The 18,713-nt window shown below is 38.3% G+C and overlaps 1 protein-coding gene across 1 annotated transcript in view; it reads left to right on the forward strand.

The window, feature by feature from the left end:
- Positions 1–4,443, forward strand: part of cdc34a (cell division cycle 34 homolog (S. cerevisiae) a) — a 28,013-nt gene extending 23,570 nt beyond the window's left edge. The window contains exon 5 of the mRNA XM_030131899.1: positions 63–4,443. Within this exon, the coding sequence (XP_029987759.1) occupies positions 63–285 (223 nt within the window). The 3' untranslated portion in view covers positions 286–4,443. The remainder of the gene's footprint in view (positions 1–62) is intronic.
- Positions 4,444–18,713: the final 14,270 nt, after the last annotated feature.

Below are 18,713 nucleotides of genomic sequence, written 5' to 3' on the forward strand. Positions count from 1 at the left end.
TGCCAGCACTAAACTTTTGTGATGCTTCTTTTGACATTTTTTTTTTTTTTAAATTCTCACAGGAAGCAGGTGTTGGCCACCAAAGCTGATGCAGAGCGGGACGGTGTGAAGGTCCCGGTCACATTGGATGAGTACTGTGTCCGTACCCAGGTCCCGCCCACAGACGACGGGTCCAACCTGTTATACGACGACTACTATGACGATGAGGACCTGGAGGATGACGACGAGGATGACAATGAGGACTGTTGCTATGATGAGGATGACTCGGGCACCGAGGACTCCTGACCTCGCCTCCCTGTGACACCACCACTCCCCTCTCCTCCTACTGCCCCTCTCCGCTGTCCCTCCTCCTCCATGCTCTCACCTCCTCCTTCCTCCTTATCCCACGGACTGAACTTTAAACCCATTGCCCCTTTTACAAACCCCACCCACCCCCTGTCATCATCATCCTCATCCTCACTTAGCACAGGCCCCTTGTCCAGTCTCTGTCACATGTGCAGTCACAGAATGCACGCTAAAATCCTGATGCATCGAAGAAAAAGAAAGCTACAGAGTTGTCTTTGTTTGTTCTTACGTGTTTCTTTTATTTTTTCTTTGCTGTTTGAGTAGAGGTTACACACATGACACACACACAGCCAGAGAACTTACGGTAGTTTGTTTTATTTAAAATTTATCAACAGCATCTCCTTGTCTGCACTGATGGTTAAAAATTTCCTTAAAAAAAGGTCTGTTAAGGAGCCGTCCACACCAAGAACTACAACAATAATGTTCTTACTCCAGCAGCTCCAGTTATGTTGGATCCACACAGTGATTTCCGATCACAGCCTTTAGGATATAAACTGGGTACAGACATGTCTCTTACCTTTTTAACCACAAAGCTTCAAGGCTAAAATACTTTATCCATCCACTGTATCTCACACAATAATGAATGTTTCGCAAATTATTTCAATACAAAGTGGTGCTGGTTATCTAAAAAAAAAAAAAAGTGCGCAAACAGCAATCCATAAATCTGTGACACAAAATGCAGCTGTTTGTCTCAAAAGGTCAAAATGAACTAGAAAGGACGGGTTCAGAAAGATGATACTCTAGTCTGTCCTCGCTGAGAAACGTCATATGATCCAGTGTAGTTAGAATACTTTTAAAAACTTTGAGATAATGTAGGTATAGCACTTGGTGTGGACACCCTTTGTTTTACAACTTTTAGCTGAGAAAGCGCCTTCTCTTCACAATATCAGCAGAGAGGAATGTAACGTCACACGTCAGAGCAGGTCAAAGTGCATTTCCAGTCAAGTTACTTCAGAAGAATGGGGGTATGGTGGAGTTTTCATTGTGTTTGAAAGAAGCTGAGTCACTTCCGCCTTTGAGCCGTGTGTGACCTCTGGGTAGCAGGTTGTCTGAAACCCTGCTTCACCTCTGACCTTTTGAGCCCCAGGGCTTGTGCTGCTCCAAAACAGGGACGTTATTCATTTCAGAAAGCCGTTCACTCCCTCGTGCCTTCCCTCGCCCTTACCCTCCCTCCCCCTCCATACTACTTTCACCACCACCAGCCCCCTCCCTCTTTGACAGATTGGGAAAGACTCGTGGAACAGACTATGCACACAGCAGGTCACAGACAAAAGGGGAATAACCCACCTGGCAGTAGGAGACGTTCAGGCTCACACGGCCTCAGGTGGGGGATTCTGTGTTAGCCTCTTGATGGAACAAGTTGCAACTTATTTATAGCAGCTCCTGTCAGATTTGTTCAGTGTGTGAGCAAGAAAGGTGAGAGCCAACAGCTGAACTAGAGTAGATTGTAGATCTGAATCCCACAAAACACCAACTGCCACAGCCTTGATCGTCATAAAAGCACGTGCTACTAGTTGCCTGGATGCATTAAGAAATGGTTATAGCTGAGCTGAGGCTGCCACTCACGGAAATCCAACGTACTGTATTTAAAAACCTATGCAGTCAGTGCTTGAACCCGTCGAATATGCAGTGCTTTTTAACGTGGCAGTAAAAGCAGAGCCTTTTAACAAGCGGCCCACACACCGCAAGCCAAACTGACCAGACGGCTCCGAACTCTGTTGTACAAGCCAACACCTCCTGCTACACGTGTGTGTGTGTGTGTGTGTTTGTGTTTGTGTGTATGTGAGGGCTTCGGACCGACTGTGTGTCTTTGATCAGAAGTGGGCATGTGCAGTTGCATCTCGTCTTTTTTTGTTTTTACTTGTTGTTGGGTTGTTATTCTAGGCCACAGTAGCACAAGTCTTCAGGGCAGAGGGAGGGTTCAACACCAGTGTGCACTCGCCTGCACTGACTGCACCCTCTGGTGGTGGTCGCTGTACATGCAGGAAGTTTCAGCTTTTTTTTTTCCCCCTCTGAAATGCTCAACTGGGCCATGGCATCTCAATTTACCTGAATGATTGAGGATGTTTACATGCACAGTGATTTTCCACTATTATTGTAAATATGGTAATATTGTGAATGTAACAGATATAATGTAAATGGCAGTTCCCATTGGATTTTTAATATTATTGGGTTTTTCCTGCTTGGAGAATTCTGAATTCCACCACAAGTTCTTAATGGTACTCAAACAACCAAAACAATCTATATTTGTTAGTGTATAATATGTGTAGGTGTATCAGAGATTAGCATTTGGGTTAAGTATCTGTAATATCTGACTCTAGTGGCGTTTAGGGGACAGTCTTACCGATCAGATCTTTATTATTTTACTGGTTAGTAGATATTATTGAGTGAACATATGGTTCACTTCACTGATTTCCTCTTTTTCAAAACCACCAAGAAATGTTGCCATCTGTCTCAATTTTAATAAATCTGTGATGACAGTCACTTTTTATTGAAATGAGCAATATCAGTTAAACCTGTTACTGTTTTAATGTGATAAGCTTTTGAAAAATAGAAAATGCCAAATCATCCTCATTTTGACTCAGTAAAAATATTATTCCAGTTTTACAAGCATTAGTTGGTGATGTATATGCATTTCTTCTGCAGGTTGTGTCACACCACCTGTTTACAGTCAGGATCTTCTTTAAACATTTCTTGTCAGAGGGAGGACTGGCTACTTTAAAGCATTACAAAAGAGGGTATCAACACATTTTTTTTAATTTGAGCAAATATCAAAAAGCAGGCATTTCAGGAGGGAGTTAGATGATGGTTCACATGGTGGAACATCTGTGACGTAGCCAACTTCCTAGGCATGTTGGCTTTTGCAGAATAAGGGCAAAAACACTATTTAGTGCATGTAAACACCCTCGATTACACCTGTTACCTTCCAGATCAGGTAACATATGAGTGATTCAGAAGAATGAAAATGGTCAGATGAAAACAGACTGACAGGGTTGTTTATTCTCTTCCCTCAGTCTGTTTCCCTTCTTGTGAATCTCCGGTAACTGCCAGGAGCGCTGTGTTGCACAAAGACACATTTTACCACAGTATTTGAGATAAAGTTGTCAACAACGCTGTAACAATGTTTCCGTTGTATCTGTGTGTGTGTGTGTGTGAGAGAGAGAGAGTGTGTGTGTGAGAGAGAGAGAGAATATTGGCTGATAAGTGAGAATTTTTTTTTTTGTTCATTTTTATTTCTCCAAGAAGCGTTGAAACAGGGAACGAGGCATGAGGGGATGGGGTCGATGACCTTCGAGCATGAACAGGAGAATGTCGTTCTTCACTAGCATGCTGTTATGACGTGTTTGTGTATTTAGATCTGATATAAGGGTTGGGATTGTGTCCAGGGAAAAGGTCCTCCTCGATTTCTACTCAACTTTATCTAAAACTTGCATTGTGAATGGGCTGAGGGTTAACTGTTATTGTTTTTCTTTTCCTGTTTTTAATGTAATCTTTTTATTTTTAAAAATTGTGGTGTGAGCTGCAATGTTTTCTATATTATATGTATTAAGTGCAAAGAATCTGAAGCGTTTTGGAAGAACAAATAAATGTACCAACCAAGTATAACACAACACCTAAACATCAGAGAAGTGAAATTGGCACATCGCACCACCAGAAATGAGTTTTCAACACTGGTATCTGTTACCTCCCCACCTTTTTTTGTGACGTTTCGGATGAATGGGATCATTCTTGTCGAACTACTGTTATATTTGTCGTCTTTTCCTCCCTGCTCGTCCACAGTTTTCTGAGTGCTGATTGTGGTGGCATCACTGATGGGAGGGGGGGAGGGGGGTCTCAGCAGTTAATTACAGAAAACACCTCAGGAAAACAACCAACAAACCCACCCACCAACAAACAAATCCTTTTCCAACTGAGTGAACCTGACCCCAGGGAGTCTCACTTTATGGCTTCAAAAGGACTGTTTACAATCTCTCTACCTTGATATGCACATGTGGATATTTTGACGATCACTTGATGTTTTTTTTCCCTGTTTATATTTCCTTTTTTTCTTATGGTTTGTAAATCTATTTAAAATCTGAAATAAAGATCTTTATTAGATATTGAGTTGTTTTTTTTCTTTTTTTAAATTAGAGCAGGGGGTTAATAATAAGGGTTCAGTGCGAGGGGTTTAAACCTCTAACTGCTTCTCCTGTCCTGTGTTCTCTTATAGACACAGTTGCAGTGAGTGACATTCGGGGCTACCTCTGAGAGGTAAGGCTCACGTCTTCCCTTTATCCTCGTGTGTATTCTGAGTAAAGTGCATGATGAGATCTGTACCCAGTAGTCACTCTGTACACTCACAGGGTGGTGGAGACTTTAAAGGATTTCCTGATGCTTTTTCATTGTGGTTTTGAAAAAAAAAAAGATGGCATTTTAAAGACCATTTCTCTCAGACCACTTTGTTTTTCCCTGTCCTTTTTGATTCCAGGTAAACCAGGGTCTAGGACGACACTGGTGAGAGGTGTCTTTGTTGTCTGGCCTCAGTCCTGTGAATTCATGAAAAATATAAGCACAAATTCCCTCTCCCGGGTTCATGAAAAACATGGAAAAATCATGAAAATGGTAGGAACTTGTTATTGGATTCTTCTAGGATGCAAATAGACTTTTGATGTAATTACCACTTTTGAAGTCAACAACAGGACACCCATCAGAGAAAGGGGAAAAAAATGAAGGAATTTTATTTTATAATCATAACATCAGTGGCGGATCCAGAAAAAATGGAAGGGGTGGGGGGCTAAATAAATATATATATATATATATATATACATACATACATACATGATATCAGTCTCCAAATTGTCACATTCCTTTTACAACACAATATATACTTTAATCTTACCTAACCCTGAGGTGTGGATGTAGTAGTAGCATATGTTTTTTCTACTTTGTACTGGGCCTACTAGTAGTTCATACAGGAAAATGTGTGTGCATGTACAGTAGAATACTTGACGATCTGTCAAGCAAAACACTGTAATGATTCAAAAGATGCTGACACATGTCCAACAGCCACTAAATGCAGTCAAATGTATCTACACACACTAGTTGACAACTTTTTGTGATTCACTCAGTCACTGGCTGTGTTCTGTGGCAAATGTGATGGCGGCAGGAGGCTCATGAGGTGAGGGGGCGTTAGTTCAAAAAAGGTTTACAACCACTGATATAGTAGGTCTTTAGGTCATAATGAATTAAGTGAAGTGATTTCCCAAAACATGCTATTAGTTTTCTGAGCAGAAGAGAATTGGTATTTGGGTCATTCCAGAACTGGACAACAATTTATTCCTCAAAACCACTGAAAAATCGACACAGTATTTCATAAAGTTTTGTCATGCATTTAATAAAACCAAGTAATAAACCCTGAAATAATTGGATTTGTCTAGCTCAAGCATCAAAGGTACACTTTTTATTAGATGTTTTATTTGTTGTGCACTAAACTTAGTTCAACCTGTTATGAATACTCAGGAACTGGATAAAATACACTACCAGGCAAAAGTTTGGACTCACCTGTTTTTTCTTTATTTTTATGACTATTTCCATTGTAGAGTCTCACTGAAGGCATCAAAACTATGAATAAACACATATGGAATTATGTAGTTTAAAAAGGTGTGACAAAACTCAAAGCATGTTTTATATTTTAGATTCTTCAAAATAGCCACATTCTGATTTTATTACTGGTTTGTGCACTCTTGGCATTCTCTCGATGAGCTTCATGAGGTAATCACCTGAAATGTTTTCCAAAAGTCTGGAAGGAGTTCCAAATGATGCTGAGCACTTGTTGGCCATCTGTGGTCCATCTCATGTCATTTAAATAAGAAGGTGAGTCCAAACTTTTGCCTGGTAGTGTACATGAAAAGAAAAATCTATTAATAAATCCTTCACCATTTAGTAAAGGTCACATTTACATTAAATAATCATTTAATTTCAGATAAAACTTGAATTATATTCATTTAAGCAACTTTTGGAATTTAGCTTGCCCAACTTTTCAGTACTTTTCAATTTCAGTATTGATTCTCAAATATTTGCGTAAACCCATTATGCATCAATTCATTCAAACTATTAAAGGGTCAAGAGGTCAAACCCTCATGAGTTTAGAAAATCATTCAAGATTATTTTAAGAAACATGACACGGTAACAGGGTTGAATGGACATAATACTTTAAAGTGTAGATCATAACAGAAATGTTTCAAAACATCTTATTTCATATATCAGCTTATACAATTCCTATAATTCATTGGTTTACATATTTGAAATAGGTTTTCCTGGACAATCAGTGAGTAGGAACAATGTCCCATCCCTGGTAGTTATTGCAAAGATTAGGATTAACTTTATTAATCCCCGTAGGGAAATTAGATAACACTGACATATGTACCTTACCTGGTGGCAATAAAAGAAAACATGGAACAAATATTGTAAAACAGGGTTGTAAGGAACAGGGTTGAAAATCTATGATAATGCTGGCTTTTTTTTTCAGGAATAGATACTAGCTCTGGGATGTAATGGTACTGTTAACAACAAGGACAGACTTACTTATATTAATAAATACAGTACATTGTATTTTATGTGAAGTTTTGTCGGGAACAAGTAAGTAAAAGAAAACTGATGTCTTTTTTTTTATCCAGTACCAGGCTTATTTTGCCATTTTTTACCACAGATATATATTTAAGTAAATCATCATTCTCGCAATATCAAAGTACTTTTAAATACCTACTAAAATATGTTTTATAAGTTACTTATAAAAGTTATTTAGTTAAAACAGTATACCCATTTGGACAGCAAATTTTTTTTTATCCATTACTGCTTGGCCCAGATGTGCTCAGGATAACATTTTTTACTTTGAACAGTCTAAACTCTGTCCTTAGACTGTCTTTGATATTAAAATATATACAAATTTGACTTCTTTTTCTTTCACTCATTTTCCTCACAGTGTAATCTGTTGTGTAAACTGTGTGCTCAATATGCTGAGTGTCTGTGACCCCTTTATGGAATTATATTTGTGCCAGTTTCTTGAGCGAGCAATGATAGATTCTGAGCACACAATTAGAGATTTTGAGCACATAAAAATATATTTTGCAAGCACATCAATTATATTTCAAAAAGAAATTATGCTTGAGCAAACAAAAATCGATATTGTGCTCCATAAATGCGTTTGCATGTTAGTTTTACTCATAACGTTCTCTCACAAATTCTTTCCATGGCGCACAAACAGACTGTTGCGCTCGCTCACCTTCCCCTTTCCCCTTCTCTCGCTCAACCTCCCTCTCCCTGCGCGCTCAGGTTGTCATGTCCGCACGCTCAACTTGACACACACGTTACAATTGTGCCACAAAACCAACCAATCGGAGAGCTTGCGAAAGTACACTCTGATTGGCTGTTCACTCTCCAATTAGCTCGCTAGTTACATTTACCCGAAAAAAAAGCGCTCGATGAGACAGACACGGATCGGAAGAGGAGGAATTGATTCTACACAAACTTCGGTCAGTATTTATTATTATGATGATTATATGGAGCACAATATCGATTTTTGTTTGCTCAAGCATAATTTCTTTTTGAAAGATAATTGATGTGCTTGCAAAATATATTTGTATGTGCTCAAAATCTCTAATTGTGTGCTCAGAATCTATCATTGCTCGCTCAAGAAACTGGCACAAATATAATTCCATACCTTTCCACTGGAGGAGTTGGAGTGGAGCCAACAATCATCCACTATGGAGGAGGCAGTAGTAATAGTAGTACACCTCCACCTCCTCCTCCTCTTCCTACACAGGAGGGTCAGACCGCTGCTTCTCTCCATGTACAGGTAAGAAGACACTGAGTAGAGGAGACACAAGTAGAGACCAGGGGCATTTGGACGTGTCTTCTGTGGTCCAGGCTGGTTGGTCAAATGCTTTGGAGGTGTTTACAACCAGTGGAGAAAGGAACTACAGTCTACTCTCGTTAAACCGCCCGCCGTTATACCGCCATTTTCGCTCACCGCCGACCAAAACCATTGCACAAAAATCCCCAATGCATTATTCCATTAGCTACCGCCATTTCCGCCTATCGCCATCCGCCAGCCCAGTTCCATGCACAAACAACACTTATACCATTGATTTCCCGATCGTTATATCGCCAGCGTGATTGCCATCGACTACACATAAATTTTAACAATGCACTGAAACAAACGCGCCAGACGCTGATCGCGACAAGCTACGAGTAGGTCTACGGAACGGCCACCGTTCATTTATCGCAGAACACTCAGTAGGTCAGGATGTCGGGAAGAGGACGTGGGATTAAGCCAAAGCCTCAAGATGATGGGGTGTCATTTCCCGACACGGTATAATAATGCTTAAAATGTTTCCCCACTTTAAATGATCCCTTACAACATAACAGAATCAAGATTTATTTAGAAACGCAATTAGAACGGGTTAACGGAGGCAGCATAGACATCATATAGTAAAGACATGCATATTATGGACGCAACCCGTTGTAACGCCATTTTCGCTATACCGCCAATTTGGCCGTGAACGGAAGTTGGCGGTATAACGAGAGTAGACTGTAAATACATTTCCTGAAGTACAAAGTTAGGTACTTGTATTTCACTGAAACACTTGCAAATGTTTTACTTTTTTCCTCCACTATATTTTAGTCAGCTTTACGCTGCAAATTATTTGGTTCTTACCAAGATAAAAAAACAAACTTAGATTTAGAACTGTTGGGTAATTTATCTAACCTATCAGTGCATGTCTTTGGTTTGGTCCGATAAGTTAATTGGTTAATCTAAATTGCCCATAGGTGTGAATGTGAGAGTGTTTGTCTCTATATGTTCAGCCCTGCGATGAACTGGCGACTTGTCCAGGGTGTACCCCGCCTTCGCCCCTATGTAGCTGGGATAGGCTCCAAGCGACCCCCGTGACCCTAGTGAGGATAAAGCAGGTTCAGAAAATAAATGAATGAATGAAAGGTAATTTATCTTGTTTTAAGAGTTAATTTCTTATTTTAAGTGTTCAGCTTTACACTTTTATCTTAAACCAAGCACAAACTTATCTTTTTTGTCTCAAATTGGCAGGAAATCTTAAAATGAGGTAAATAACTGTTAAAATAAGATGTTACATCTCTCCCCCCAAGTCTCATCCAAATAAATCTTGTTTTAAGATTCAGTAACAAAGTCAACTTTCTAGATTCAAGTCATACAAAAAGCATCTGAAAGAAACAGTTTATTATTGCTCTGACTTTATATAGTCCATGGCATTTTTTGGCTTTGGAAAATTGTGATACATAACTGAGAGGGCCGAGAATGTGTTTTTTCTCTTTTGTGGATTGTGAAAAATGGTATTCAAATGTCTTTATTGTAAAGATTGTGTCACAGTTTACTTGCTGCAGTCTCACTTTGCCACACCTCATCAAATACAAACAGTTTCACTTGGGACTCCACCTGCCGTCCTCTCACCCCATCAGCAGCATCAGGTCCGGCTGTTGCTAACGGGTGTACCTAATCATCTGGCCAGTATTTCAGCAGCTCTGGCTCAACTGCTCTTTGTCAGATTGCTCTCGCTTCTTGCCTGACTATCCACAGTTCTTCTGTACCTGTTATCCTGGTTCTAAACCCATCTGATTCTGATGACGCCTCCTCTTCTCTGCTCTGGAAACTCCTTCTGTCTACAGGATTAGGAGATCTGCTTTGTGTTTCTCCAAGTTCTGTTCCCCACCTGAGAACCTGTCTGTGTCCTGTGTTCCTGTCTATGTCAGAGTCCTGGATCAGACTCTTTTGACCCCATAATAAAGAACAGCTCTAAGTTTTATCTGAGTGTGTTGCATTTGTTCGCCACCCATTATAGATTGATGGGTGGGTGGGTGGGTTGGTTGTAAGAATGCACAGCAACCTTGACTCACTGCTGATGATGTTGAGTTAAATGAGGACTGCTCTTATAGGCCATTGTGGTTGTGATTTCTGTAGAAACTGTTAAGATTCATATTGTAGAAATAAAGACAGGCTTTAGGTTTTAAGGTTTAGTTTTAACATGAAGTAAGCCTTGTTTCAAGATATATCAACTTGGATTAAGACAGAGCTGAGTCATTCTTCACTAATACTGAGTATTTCTTCTCTAAATTTAACATATACTAATCTTCATCTTAATTTGCTAAAAGTAAGAAAACAAAATATGTAATTGCTTATATTTTGTATATTTCACTTATTTTGAGGGTGTAAAAAGTAAAATTTGAAGTAATCTCATTTTAAAACCAGCATTTTCTGCTTATTTTAAGTCTTCTAAATGCATCTGTAGACATGCTTATTTCCAGATTTAACAATCTTAATTCAAGAAATTTTGTCAAGTGAAATTATCTTGCTGCATGGACAAATAATTTCACTTGTTTTGAGTACCTTCTTCCCCAGATTTAGTGTTTTTATCTTGTTCTTACACACCCCTTTTTTGCAGTGTACCCTAGCCCTAAACCAGTGACCTGGCTGGTTAAGAATGTTAAGTTCCATGTCACTACCAGTGTGTTGTTGCGTCTCCGCAGTGGAACTCAGACTGTCTGTACATATTGTAAATATTTACCAATCAATTAAAACCATCAAAATGAAAGCTTACTTATGGCCAGTTTTGTTAAACTACATAATAAGATTATATATACATTTATGTTGTGGAGTGAATAAACACCTTGTAGTGTGGACTTGTTTTATTTGCTGCCTGTGTGATGTGCTCCATCACTGATGAAGATGAGGTTGACCATCCTAGTGATGAAGGACTGTGTGGCATGAACACAAAAAGTCCATTCATCAAAAGTTGGAAACACTGGAAAAAGCAAGATTGAAATGAATGGATGCTTACTCAGTAAATAATGCAATATTTGCTTTAAAAAAAAAACTGACTTAGGGTAGTTTAACCCATAAAGACCCAGTGCTACGTCTGTGGCAGCTCCCAAATTAATTTTATTAATAATAATAATAATAATAATAATAATACATTTTATTTATAGGCACCTTTCTTGGCACTCAAGGACACCATACAGTAAAACAGGAGAAAATAAAACAAACAATAAAACACAGTAAAAACTAAAAGGCAGGTTAAAAATCGGACAGTGCAAATGTGGTCATAAAGAGAAAGGTCCTAAACAGATGGGTTTTGAGTTTAGATTTGAAGAGAGAGAGTGAAGTGATATTTGTAAGATCTGGTGGCACAGAGTTCCAGAGTTGGTGAGCAGAGCGGCTGAATGCTCTGCTGCCCATGGTGGTGAGACGGTCAGAGGGAACAGTGAGGTGGATGGAGGAGGACGATCTGAGGGTGTGAGAGGGAGTGGCAACATGAAGGAGGTCAGACAGACAGACATGGAGGGGCGAGGTTATGGATGGCCCTTTACTGTTTATTTAACCTTTCTTGAGTGATTTATCACCATTTATGATATTTTTTCCTGTGTTTTGCATTCTTTTCATTGAAAATCTGGTATTTTCCCATATTCAGTTTGCTGATCATGTAGAATAAGAGCTCAAACTAAAGTTGAACGAATTTCATTGAAGCCTTCTGCCTCTAGAGGGCAGCAACAGCCTGCCTCTGGTTCCACTTGAGCTGTTTAATAGTGTTCTGTGTTCACCAAATAATCCACAAGTTAAAAGATCTAAGAATTTAAACTGTCTCTAGAATGAACATAATTCCTCATTTATTATTATTCATATAATACATATTTAATTATACATTAGTCATTGGAGCAGTCTTCCAAAAGGTGCTTTATTGTTTGTTTTTCCTACAGGTCACACCTCTGTGGTCTGTAATCAACATCACAAGATGAAATCCTCAGTTTCATCTTGCGAAGGCGCTGCTGCTCCTTCAGACACAGTTGCTGTATATGAGCCATATAACTCAGCCTCTCATATCACGCTGCCATAGTATGCTCATCTCAGCCTCTCTAAGTAAATAGAATGCCAGTATAACTCACTGTGGTACTGTATATTGCTTCTGCATGAGTCATACGCTTTATTATTCCTGCATTCTTCCTGATGAAAGTTCACACACTTACAGTATGGCTACCTATCCTCTGGTGCCTGCAAATGAAAACTGTCAATCTTGAAAATGCAGTAATAAAGTCAATCAGTTATGAAGCCATTCAGTCCAGTGTGTGTGAGTGTGTACTCAGGAGTACTTTTGCTCCAGTCATGGTTTCCCTTGCATCCTTTTACCAACACTACCATGTTTGCTTCAGAGTCCATCAAATTTGTTTCTCGTGACCACCGGTCTGACCTTTGGCTCTGCATGTGTCCCATCCAAATGGCCGAAAAAACAAGATTGTCAAGTGGTCATGGTATTTGCACCACTGCCTCAGTTGTGGTTTCTTTCATACATCACACAGTGTGGTTAAAAAAAAAAAAAAAAGTGGTAGAAGAGCAACAATCTGCTTTAACAGCAGGAATTACACAGGATATTTCTGACCACAAAGATCCTAAAAAATACCACTAGAGTGATATTAGACCTTAGAGTCTTTAAATCCTCTTACATTTGATAAGAATCTGATTAATCTAATCATTATTAAAAAAAAAAAAAAATTATCCATGTTTTAAAGATATAATGTGTAGCATTTAGTGACATAGCCCACAGGGTTATTTTTTTTGGTTTATTTATATATATATATATATATATATATATATATATATATATATATATATAAACTTGATGTTTTAGAATATCTTTGCTGTCACATTGCCCACATTTGTAAAAACTTCTTCTTGTCACAGCATTTAAGGCAGTTTTGTGATTTGACTAGAGATTAAAGGTTAACTCACTTTATTCTTCCTGTAGAGAACTTCAGTGCCCATCCTACACACGCTACACACCTGACATTAGCATTAGCATTAGCATTAGGAGCAGTAAACTGCTGTGGAATGTGCTTAGGGATCAACTCCTGATCTTACATAACAGAATATGAATATAATTATATTTTGTTTAAGTAGATATGAAATATATGTTTCTTTTTTGTTAAGAGGAGATGTCAATAAAGTTACTTGTTTTAAATCCTGAAATAAAAGACTTTTAAGAAAGCATGTGTGGTAATAAAACTCACTTAAAACAACAGAATAACATCAATTTATTCAATATGAAATCATTTGAATCCTACATTTCTTACGAGCAAAATCAATGTTAATTTCATTCAATCTTAATCAGATTTTATTTCATACTATCATTCTGGAAGTTATATTTTCACATGTAGAACAAAGGAGGTTTCCATACAGATTAAGGTGTAAAACAATGTGAGCAGCTGCTTTTAACACAGATGAGCTCACACTGTTCACCAGGTACAAGACACAAGAAACAAAACTACATCAAATGCTGACAGACACAAACACAGCTATCATAGTACTATGATGGAAATCTCTCTTTCTTCTAGTCAGAGTGAGTCAGGCTTTTAAACTTGAACGTGTTTTTACCTTCTACATGTACTGACCTATTGGTAAAATGCAGCTTAACATTTTTCACTATATTAACCACGTTCCTCCATAAAAACCTACATTTCATTAGCCTCATAGCATATTTGCCTTAGTCATTTTTTTGGCCAAATTCTGATATCTACATATCTTTACTCTCCTAACAATACTGATTCAATACTGACCACTGGCTGAAAAAAATATAACTTTGGTAATTATGCTATGAGGCCAACAAACTGAAATTTGCCCTAACTCATTTTGAATCTATTGATAAAGTATCTTAAAAATGAATTTGATTCACGTGTCTGATAAACATAGACACCCTATTAGAGCTGACTTCTGGAACAGACGTTGCTGTCCGTGGCTGTCCCTCAGTAGTATGGCACTGTGACTGTGAGTCACATGTGTTACTCTGCCCCTTTCTCCAGCTGGCAGTTTGGCACAGATACCCAGACTTCATAACTAGAAGTCTGTGAGTCGGAGCACACTGTGACCTGCAGATAGCTGGGCAGCCTGAGGAATGAGCAAACGGCATGAACTCCAACAGACCACACAGGTGAAGAAAGGTGAGAGGAGGAGAATATAGAGCTGGTCGAGGACAGCAGGACTGATCCATATGTCAGAATGTGCCATGTCGCCAAGGCAACAGAAGTTGTCTGGAAGGTGGGAGTGGGTTGGCAGGAATGAGGAAGATGAATGACAACAGTAAGATGGACTGAGGTAAAAATGAACATTATGAAATGTCAGGACTTTTTTGTTTTTTCCCTCTGGTCAACCATAATAACACACACACACACACACACACACACACACACTGCACAAAGGGAACAAACCTGGAGATACGTAGACCTCCTGCAGAGTCTTTGTGCAGCTCATGTTCCCTCTGACAGCCTTGTTTCTGAGTACTGGCCCCTACAGCTCTCTCCTGTCTTTCCATGTAAGTCTGTCAGACATCAGCGTGGAACAGCATGAGCACATGATTTGCTGCAATTGACTCCTTCAGCTGTGTTTTTACATATCGTTAGCCTCATAGCATAATTGCCTAACTCATACACTATACGGACAGAAGTATTGAGAACAGGATATCTTACTGCTGTAGACATGATGTGTCCCAATATTTTTGTCCATATAGTTTTTAAACATCAATATTTCCTTAAAGTTTAATGGTAGATTTTTCTTCCTCAGTGTGATGTGAAAAAAGTAGATGGTTAGTTATGGTAGAAAATTATTTATAGTCAGAGCATGAAAAATATTTTAGAAATTTAGAGGTAGAACATTTAAAATCCTGATCATGGATAAAAAAAAAAAAATTAAAAAAAATCAATATTGAGAGAAATTAAGCAAAATCTATCTCTGGGGCACTTTAGAAGCAAAGATAATTTAAACCAAACTAACCAATGCAATGATATTTATCCCAATAAAAAACTATATTATTACATTTGTCATTGCTGTTTTGTATCTCAGACCCTGTTAGAAAAGAAACACCTGAATTCAATGTGTCCCAATACTTTTGTCCATATAGTGTATGACTTAGGCAATTATGCTATGAGGCTAACAACCTACGTACTTGTCTGTGTCACTGTTCATATGTGGGCACACTGGTCTGTGCTCCAGAAGAACAACCCCACTCTGATGAGTCTGTGGAGGATTGTTTGATAATTCATGTGGGCTCCTAAACTTTGTTGCAGTTTCAGTGTGTCTGATGCTTCTGAGGCTGACAGAGATGTAGGGTCTAACTCCTTAATGAGAGCTGAACAGACACATTAACCTTTTCTCAGGCTGTAGTCTTTCCTAGTCTCACTCACAGATTCTCAGATGCTTGTATAGCGATCTCATTATTTTGCAAAGGAAACTATGAACAGCGTGACTGTATGCAGCTTCACACTTGTCATACATTTTTAGAACATATAGTTCACATTTAAATGAAGTTTTGTTCTTTTCTACATTTATTTTGTATTTAGAAGTTGTTCTTTTCCTATTTTAACTCAATTCAGTGTTGGTATTATATATTATGTATAAAAAGCCTTGTGAATTTGACTTATTCAGTTTGTTTCTGACACAAAATATCACACACTCAAATTTTAAAAGAAAAAAATCAGTTATTATTATTATTATTATTATTATTATTATTATTATTAGAGTGTTGTTCAGTAAAAGAAGGTGAAGAGTGAGTGCTAAAGGATAAACCTCATATGGCTACTGCTAATTTACTAAAAACACCAACCACACTAAGACCATTTTATGTTAGCGGCACAAATTTCAGCTGCCTGTGTCTGAACACGTCAGTGTATCAACACACTAATTAGCATTAGCTGAACAACCATATTGCATTACTATTCAAATTAATGCTAATATTAGCAGGGATTGTAATGAAACACCATAAACTTGATGACAGAATCCTCTGACAGTCTTGTTTAATTAACATCTTAAACACAAGTACAATAGAGCTGTCTGTAAGGGGAAAAAATAAGTTCTGTTCTATTAACAGAAGTTCAGAATGTCCAACTAGGCAGCTGGGCTAACTATAATGAAACAATTAGCTATCAAGATCAAAACCACTATGGGGATTGATCTGCATTTGCATCTAGCCACAAGCGAATGTTTAAGGAAATTCTGCTTTTGTGACTCTTAAAAATAAAGAGAATTTGTACATTTTACATGCAGACATGCGACACACACTGAAAGTGACCTCCAGCTGAACATGCAGGAACACACCACACTGCAGACTGGGAGCACTGGGCTGCCATGCCAAGCCCCTGGGGAGACATTGGAGGGTTAAGTGCCTTGGTCAAGGGCACATCAACTAACAGTTTCTCTGCAGGGAATTTAACCAGCGACCCTTCAGTCACAAACCTTCTCCAACCTTCTAAACCACGGCTGCCTCTTCCTGTTGCTTCACTTTTCAGCTCCGATTAAAACTTAGGTATCCAATTACAAATCTAAAACCAGGATTTGAAAAAATGTCTTTAGGTTTTACCATAAAACACAGTATGGGTCCTCAGACCTCTCCACAGACCTGGTCCTCTGTGGTTTTTTAAACATAAAACCAGTTCATATTCTCACACACTGGGAGTTCTGGGACAAACAAACGACGTTGATGGCAGTTTGAAGTGCATAATTATGAATGATTTACATTTATGTTAGTGATGAAAGCTCAGCGTTTTTGTCATAATAATGATCTTAGGCCAGTGTGTGTGTGTGTGTGTGTGTGTGTGTGTGTGTGTGTGTGTGTGTGTGTGTCAGGTGCTGAGTGAGTTCTGACTACAGGTCTCCTCTTTTAAGGCTCACAGAAGACTGACAGCACTGGGTTAGAGTTCAACGGTGCCCCTGTAATCTATATGGTAAGTAGTTCTTTTTTCTGAGTGATTACATCAGTCTGTAACCTTTGAGTGGACCTCTGAACACAAAATGTGTGATTATTTCTGCACTGTGTAAAAGTAGGCATGGTTTACATGAGGCCGTCCTCATGTGGATTCTCCTCTCTGGGTGTTGAACCATAACATCCCAGTTCAGTTTCATTGGCTGGTGAAGAATGTATCATGGCAGGTTTAACAGCTGCATGGATCCAGATCACTATTTCTTCAGCACGTATGTACTGTATGTGCAAACAAACATGGATATATTTAGAATTTTTTTTTTTTTTTTTTTTTTACATAATTTTTATTTAGTTTTACTCATACAAATATACAAGACATTTTACAAACATTTACATATCTAATCAAAAATCCCCATATGGCATATATGGAAAAAAAGGATATCTGTAGTAGATATTGATTACAATTAATCACAAATGAAACATAAATGACAAAAAAACACACATGTATATGACCACGTCTGAATACTTATTGCATTAAAAGCTTAATCACAGGACTCCATCTCTTTGTAAATATCCTCTCCCTGTATTCTAAGTACATGTGTAATTTGCTAAATCTGATAGATTTCCCTCATTTTCTCAATTCAAATGTTATGTGTGGGAGGTTCAGGTTTCTGCCACTTGATAGTGATGCATTTAATGGCTGCCGTTAGTAAAATTTGCAAGAGGTATTTTCGGTTATTTCCCTCTAAACTTTCTGGGATTACACCCAAAATAGCAAACTTTAAATCTTTAGAAAATGTTTGGTTGAAAACTGTGTTCACAGCAGCAAATATATCATCCCAGAAAGATCTGGTTTTAGGACATGTCCAGAATATGTGGGTACGGTTAGAAATGAGTTTTGTTCACGTTTTCCTTTCTTATATCTCTCATTTAATAGGTCTTATTTATTTTATTTTATTGTAATTTCTTCCTTTTTTTCTGCTCAGTTTACTCAGTTCTGGTTCTAGTTATTGTTACCATTATAATTATCACCATGGTTGTTATTGTTGGTACTGCTGACATTCTCTCAAAAGGGTCTTCACCATCTTCTTCTTCTTCCTTTTTCTCCCCCCTTCACTCTTTCCTTCTTTTCTCCCCCTTTCTTCTCCTTCCCCCTGTTCTTTCATGTCAGGTCCGACATCAAAATGTGGTTCAACAAAACTCAAATAAAGACAGTAGAATATCAGAGGGAGCCTCATATACTTTATGAAGTTTTCCTTGGCTAAGCAAAGTTGTTCAGCACCAAAAGGCAGCCAGACTGCCATTCTGCTGTTATGATGCTGGACAACACAAGTAAAAAAAAAAAAAAAAATGCATATACGCTTATGTTCCAATAGCCTGTATTTAAATGTCAACATAAATGTCAAGACAAATATATGATTTCCATGTGTGTTAAGTGTCTGGGATTTTCTCAGTCTTCACAATGAGACAGGGAGTCCTTCATGAACATAAATAAAGCTCTTTCCTACTTAGTGGATTTCAAGGATTATGTTTCATCTGTGTTTTTCTGATGGGTTCCAATGATGCAGATTGGACGATCATGTAGCCCCATACATAAGAGCAACAGTAAGGTTTAGTACACAA

This window comes from Sphaeramia orbicularis, chromosome 4, assembly GCF_902148855.1.
Source record: "Sphaeramia orbicularis chromosome 4, fSphaOr1.1, whole genome shotgun sequence".
Classification (NCBI taxonomy): Eukaryota; Metazoa; Chordata; class Actinopteri; order Kurtiformes; family Apogonidae; genus Sphaeramia; species Sphaeramia orbicularis.